Source organism: Coptis chinensis, chromosome 2 (genome assembly GCF_015680905.1).
Source record: "Coptis chinensis isolate HL-2020 chromosome 2, ASM1568090v1, whole genome shotgun sequence".
In the NCBI taxonomy this organism is placed as follows: domain Eukaryota; kingdom Viridiplantae; phylum Streptophyta; class Magnoliopsida; order Ranunculales; family Ranunculaceae; genus Coptis; species Coptis chinensis.
The window spans coordinates 96,907,943-96,914,500 of NC_141457.1; the positions used below are offsets into that span (position 1 = coordinate 96,907,943).

At 37.3% G+C, this 6,558-nt stretch overlaps 2 protein-coding genes across 3 annotated transcripts; both read right to left on the reverse strand.

Moving 5' to 3' along the window:
* Positions 1–567: 567 nt before the first annotated feature.
* LOC147519362 (uncharacterized) lies at positions 568–1,401 on the reverse strand. Its single transcript, XM_086594122.1, has one exon. It carries the CDS (start codon positions 1,399–1,401, stop codon positions 568–570), a length of 834 nt encoding a protein of 277 aa, XP_086450248.1.
* Positions 1,402–2,408: 1,007 nt separating this feature from the next.
* LOC147519363 (uncharacterized) lies at positions 2,409–6,193 on the reverse strand. Of its 2 annotated transcripts, none has more exons than XM_086590966.1 (5): positions 5,488–6,193; positions 5,147–5,409; positions 4,024–4,161; positions 3,052–3,300; positions 2,409–2,804 (listed from the first exon to the last, which is right to left on the reverse strand). In XM_086590966.1, the coding sequence occupies exons 1-5, from the start codon at positions 6,071–6,073 to the stop codon at positions 2,691–2,693; spliced, it is 1,350 nt and encodes a 449-aa protein (XP_086447092.1). In that variant the 5' UTR covers positions 6,074–6,193; the 3' UTR covers positions 2,409–2,690. The 2 variants fall into 2 exon arrangements, with proteins under 2 accessions (XP_086447092.1, XP_086447093.1); XM_086590967.1 differs by having other exon boundaries at positions 3,052–3,291; positions 5,488–6,181.
* Between the last annotated feature and the right edge of the window lie 365 nt (positions 6,194–6,558).

Sequence of the window (6,558 nt, forward strand, 5' to 3'; positions counted from 1 at the left end):
TTCTGCCTTTGATAAATCCACTTTGTTCTTTCGAAACCAGGTCATCGATGATAGTATTGAGCCTTTGTTGCATAATTTTGGAGAAGATCTTGATCAGAAAGTTACTCATACATATAGGTATGTACTAAGATAACTTAGAAGCACACCTATCTTTTGGAACCAAAGTAATGAAACTCGCATTGCCACCATTGGGTATGATACCTTCCCTGGAAAAAAAAATGACCGCATTACAAACATCATACTTGATCAAATCCCAGCAATGAACATAGAAGTGGCCATTGTATCCATTGGGGCCTGGAGAGCTGGTAGCCTTCATGTCATTCACTGTTGTCCAAATTTCACACTCTGTGGGAATTGCACACAACATCATATTGCCTGCATCTGCTACTTTGTGTGGGATCAAATTCAGTAGCTCTTCATCCATATTCACCTCCTTATACAAGAACTTGTCGGTATAATATTGGACAATGTAATGGGAGATATCGGCTTGACTATGTAGTAGGACATTATCTTCAGTTTGCAATTCCAGTATTAGAGACTTATTTGACATATTCTGTGAAAATAAGTCTAAGAATCTTTGCTCATCATCTTCCAAAAAGTACTTCTATTCTTTCTGGCCAGCAGCAGAGCCTCTTCCTTTTCTTCCATTTCAGTTTTGCATCGGTCATTTGTAGGGTCATTGTCGGCCTCAGCTTGTGCCAATGCAAAAACTGCTTGGGCTTTATTCACAACTTGCTCAATGTTACCAAAAACAGATAAGTTCCAGGTTTTGAGTGACTCCTTTAACATTCGAAGCTTCTTATTCATACGGAAAATGGGGGAGCCCTCGACATAAGGCGGCCAGGAACACTTAATGAAATCTTTGAACTCTTTATGACTAGTCCATGCTTGGTTGAATCTGAATGGTACATTGTGCGGTCCAGGAATGTGAGCCACTGCCCCCAGTAATGGGGCATGGTCAGACCCCTCTCTAGAACCCACCTTATACCTCCAACCACCAAATTTTTGAATCCACGCCTGATTATAGAATACTCTATCAAGCCTAGCAAGAATCCTCCCTGAGCCATGCTGGTTATTACACCATGTATACTTGAGACCCACACGATCACTAAGCTGCAAATCACAGTTATTGTACCAATTTAAAAACTCTAGCATCGAAGACCTTCTAGGAGGCAGACCCCCCTTTTTCTCATCATTATGTAAGACAACATTGAAATCCCCTAACACTACCCAAGGTAGATTAGGCTGGAGAAACATCGGGTTCAATGATAGTAACTGCAAACATGTTGAGAACTGGAAACAAGGAGTGAAGGTGGTAAGATCTACAAGTATACTGGACGATCTTATTGTACTAGAACTAGAATTATACTTTGTTTTGTACTTTCCGAATCCTTCAAACATTTGTAATATTGTCCCCTTTGCTAGTCTATATATAGATTGATGATCAAACCAACTTGTACTATGAGTTGGTTATTGGTTATTACCAGTACAAGCAAGAACAAAGTTAGTGCTCCCAAACTAGCTAGCCCTTAACGAACTTTATTTACTCAGCATCGCAAGCCTTCTGAATTTTCTTTAGTACTCTCTCCATCTTATTGCGCAATGCCCTCGAGGACGATAAAGCCTTATAACTCCCCAGCACTCGAACAATCAGTTTCCAGTGATCAACGTGTGGAAAAGACGTTAGTCATACTTGTTATAGTCGTAGCTTTTGTCTTCTATGCCATTGTGTTGTCTATAAAATATATACGCTATAGACGTTGGAGAATAAATAATCCAGATACGGTTACAGGAATGTGGACCCCGAGAACTTTACCGATTTCCAGATGGAGTAACTTTACTCGTCGTCAGGATCGGCAAGCCAGAATCAATCGATCCGAGTTAGTAATAGAGTTATTACAAAATTCTCAATTAAGTGGTTCTCTTTCCAACACAGTACCTGATCCATCAGCCGAGTGTGCAATTTGTTTGGATATTTTGACAGAAGAGAAGTGGACTCTTCCAGAATGCCAACACAAATTTCATAAGCAATGTATTTGTAGTTGGGTGAGAAATTCTTGTGGAAGAACATGTCCAATTTGTCGAAGTAAGCTTGTTAATATTTGAGTTTTATGTAATCACGAAATTGAGATGTAATCACAAAGTTGACTAGTTGAGAACCTTTAACCTTTAGGCAGTATGATCAGTTAGTTGTTTACTTGTTTTGATTTTGTGTTAAATGTTGACGTCTTTTAATGGAAATTTCTTTTACTTATGCTAAATCATACACCCGTTAAGCTTAGAAAGTAACTTCTGAAATTTTTTGATGGTAAGACGGTAAGACCTTAACTTATGCTTCTCGTCTTTATTCTCTATGTATATTCGAATTAATATACAACCTATGTTAGCCCATTTGCTGCAAAACTGGATTCTGTGAATCAATAATCCTGAAATACGCTTTAATCGCATAACATGTTATGGCTATTTCAAAAGCTTGATACATATATCCAAATTTAAACTTTATCGAGAGAGATATAAAAATTCAGCAAAAGCATAGAAGCTTTGGACGTGAGGAAACCATTGTAAAGAAAACACCTTAATTTGGCTGTCTGTTATTTCCAGAACGTATTTATTGTCCTTCTTATAACACAACACAGACAATGCTGAAGCTGAACACAATATCTTGGACATGAGCAAGGGCAATGCTACTCTTACAACTCTTCCTTGGACGCATCGCCACTTGGCTTCTCAATATAAGAAGCATAATCTTTAATTATCGACTCGTATATCTCAACTCCTTTCAAGTACTCAGCTTTATTAAGAAACTGCAATACAATGAAAAGTTGTAATTGGATTAGAAGTTTGGAACCTTCTATGTGCTTTCTTTCAACACAGGAGCAATATTTATTATGTGGAATACAGCGAACAGTTACAAAAGAGATTAGTATTCCACAAGTGTTGCCATATAACTACAGCCCAACCACTGTGGAACTCCTAAATGAGACACTATCATAAACTCATTGGAATTTGGATGAACAGAAAGGGAGGAAAGTAGTCTAGTTGAAAATTTACCTCATTGTGGTCATGGAGCAGAACGGGGGTGTTTGCCATTGGAGAGAAGCCAATTGCTGGTAATCCACGTTCTCTGAAATAGCGAGCATCAGTTGAAGCTGGAAAAACCTCTGGCTTATCAAGTTTTCTGTTTGCTTTCTTTACAGCCTCCTCTAACAATACCCACCATGGGTTGGACATATCAGCAGCAGTGAGAGCTGGTTTCTCAGACTTATCATGTACAGAACCTTTCTGCTTGAACTGCCCAAGCTACAACCATTGTTAGATGCTTATATTACTTAGCAAATGAAGAACCACTAAAAGCATAACTGAAGCCAGTTTTTGGTGCATACCCCCACAGAATAATAGTCATACATGTCCACATGGTTGTTCAAAATTAAGCAGACAAGGAAATTTATATCAATCTATGCCATAAAACTGCAGACTTGAGATCCACTCTGGATATAACATCCTTCTGTAAATTTATATCAATCTTTTACCATTGACAATGCAGTTCAAGACTTCCAGTGACAGAATTTCCATGACTTGTACTATGCTGTTTAAGTTTCCTCTTTTTGCAAATATATATGCTTTCTTTGTATAGGAGCAGAAACTTCGAAAAGTAACAGACAAAGAGTATTATCGATGCCAACCTTTATAGCAACTAAGTATTTGGTATCTTACTTCTTATTTTTCTAAGAATACCAAGTATTTGTTACATGAGAAATGAGATGCACCCATTCAGGGAATAGAATTTATGTATCAAAACCAAAAAAAAAAAAGTTCATGAGATACTACAATTTAAAACAGAAACAAGTAGTTCCCATTTTGTAATTTCATGTTTGTTTGTACTCTTTTGGCCAACAATTCTAATATTTTGTTTAAAAAATTAGTGACCAGCGAACACTACCGTAATAATAATAATAGTAATAATAGCTAGTACTTCGAATTTATAACTGGATATATGTCAACAAATTTTACTTGCTTTCATACCTGAAATGTCATATTGCGTGAAGAAGGTGCCCATTCTTCAGCAATCCTTTTCTCCAATGATTCTGGATCGGCTGTTGGTGGAACCCGGATATCAAAACCTGCCTCGGCTTCAGATGGCTGCAGATTCATGACAAACCCCTGATGGAAACAGAGGCCCAAAAAAGTATTAGTAAGAAGCATTACCTGTGAGAAAAAAAAAACACAAACAAAAACGCCGGACATCTTTGCGGTAATACACTTTCCAAATCCTATTGGGAAATGAAGAACTTCTCTTCTTTTACCAAATCGTAGGAGCCTCTATGGCTGTTGGAAGAAAATCTATCTATACATCCTATAATATTCTGATTAACCTGTTGGCATGAGATTACGATAATGGTGATAGAAGTGATATTGTTAATTGGGAGTTACACTGAAAGACCAAAATAATGGTGAAGCTTATGGAAACTTTTCCTACCTGGCAGAATCTAATGCACTATAACTTAATCTAACACCGCATGGTAAGGTTGCAAGAAAGAGTTAAAAGCTAAGGATGACAATTGGAGAAATTTCAATCCACCAATGGTGGCAAAGAAGGCTCTGCCCATGGGGTATAACGTTATTGTGTTATTTTTGGTTCCTTTTAGTTCTGATGGAACACAAATTTCTTACAACGAGCGACTGCATTTCGAGCAGCAAATACCCTTTTTTTTAATGTTCTAAAGAGTATATACATCTGTGTTACCCTAACTGTGCAGATGATATTTATGCCACTTTGTAACAATGATATTATTGCTGATTTGTTTTGGTTAAAAATATTACAACCTTACTATACCTTACTGGTCCAACTTAAATTCCATAATGTCATATTGTCATCTTTGTATATAAAGTTCATTCCAAGTTTATTGTCATTACTTCGAAAACTCTGGACGCATTTGTTTTTTTTTTTAATTCTTGTTCCTCACAAAGAAACACTTCAACTAAAGTTCTACAACTTCAGCCGGTTTGAAAAATGTAAACTGTCTACAACTCTAGCCATTCAATTGAAACCTAAACTATACATAAACTTATCTTAAACTATTCAAAACAAATACCCTATGTTTCTATCAACTTGAACAAACATCACGAAACAACAACAGTAACTTACAGTTGGAGATGGCGTCCCCGCTTTCAAAAAGACCATATTGACCGAAACAACTTCCCCCTCAGCTTTCAAACCCGCCTTCACCAAATCAAACTGCGACGCTCTAAACCTCCTTACACTCTCGATGCTCTTCAACAAATTCTCCATTGCACTATTGTCAAAAAGCTTCGCCCCGTGTCCAGGAGCTCCACTAGCCTTAATTACAAGCCACCACGGACACCTCTCCCCATAGAACACCCTATAATTCTCATTCGGCGAAGCCAAACCTATAGCAGACAACAGCAGTTATTTAATAACATTTAAACACATATCATTTTTTTTTTTTGGCGTAAAACAAATACTACCTTCATCAAGAACAATGCCAACATTCATCTTCTCAAAAACCTCCGACTGGGCAAACTTTTCAGCCCCATCATGACCACCAATCTCCTCATCAGGAACAAAAGACACGTAAACAGTCCTAACAGGCTCAAACCCTCTATCCTTCAATGCGCGAATGGCTTCAAGATACTGTAACCCAACACACTTCATATCCTGCGAACCCCTCGCGTAAATATGGCCAACTTCATCTATATGAGCATTAAAAGGAGGATGGGTCCATTTATGTTGCTCAACAGGCACAACATCAGTATGTGAGTTTAAAAGAATGGAAGGGAGTTTAGGGTATTTTCCTATCCATTTGAGTAGAATGACTGGTTTACCCTTGACAAACTCTATTGTTTGGGATTCTAAGTTTAAGGCTTTGGATTGTGAGAGTATGAAATTTGTTGCCGAAGTGTAGTCAGGGTTTGGTTGTGCTGTGTTTATTTGTAAGTAGTGTTGGAATCTTGATATTATTTCTGATGACTGGGGTGTTGACAAAACAAGGGTGAGTGAGATGAGTTGGATGAGTGAGTAGATTGAGTTTTTGGGTTTGTACAGCTTTTCCATTGAGTGTGTTTTTAGTTGGAGTGTGTTTGTTTTGTTTCAGTTGGAGAGAACTTGTCGAGGTGAAGCCTCGATACTGGAGGGTGTGACGTAATTAAAGGGAATTTACACTTCAGAGTACGTAATTTTTTTTAATTATTTTCATTATTTAGTTATTATACCTCTCCGTATAATTCTAAACACCTCCTTCATATTTCATTATTTAATAATAATATTACCACACCCAATATAATTGTAAGCACATATGTTATATTTCATTATTTAGTTATATATCCCCATATTGTGAACTACCTCAATCCTATTTATTCTCTACACCATATTTGCAAAACAGTGACAAATCAACTCAAATGATCAACGTCAAATGTGTAGTTTGGATTTTCCTCATTCTTGATGCAGGCAGCTTAACATAGATTTGAAAAATAATATCGACAAATTATCATTTTAACCTTACAAGAATTGGTGTGGGCCAGTGTTGGCCCTGAAGCAAA

Bases quoted from the DNA above. Each gene is read 5' to 3' on its own strand.
- LOC147519362 (XM_086594122.1), bottom strand. From the start codon at position 1,401: ATGTTTGAAGGATTCGGAAAGTACAAAACAAAGTATAATTCTAGTTCT.
- LOC147519363 (XM_086590966.1), bottom strand. From the start codon at position 6,073: ATGGAAAAGCTGTACAAACCCAAAAACTCAATCTACTCACTCATCCAA. The intron at 5,410-5,487 runs GTAGTATTTGTT...TGTCTGCTATAG, and splicing joins TGGCATTGTTCTTGATGAAG to GTTTGGCTTCGCCGAATGAG. The intron at 4,162-5,146 runs GTAAGTTACTGT...TGTTTCCATCAG, and splicing joins CGGGGACGCCATCTCCAACT to GGGTTTGTCATGAATCTGCA.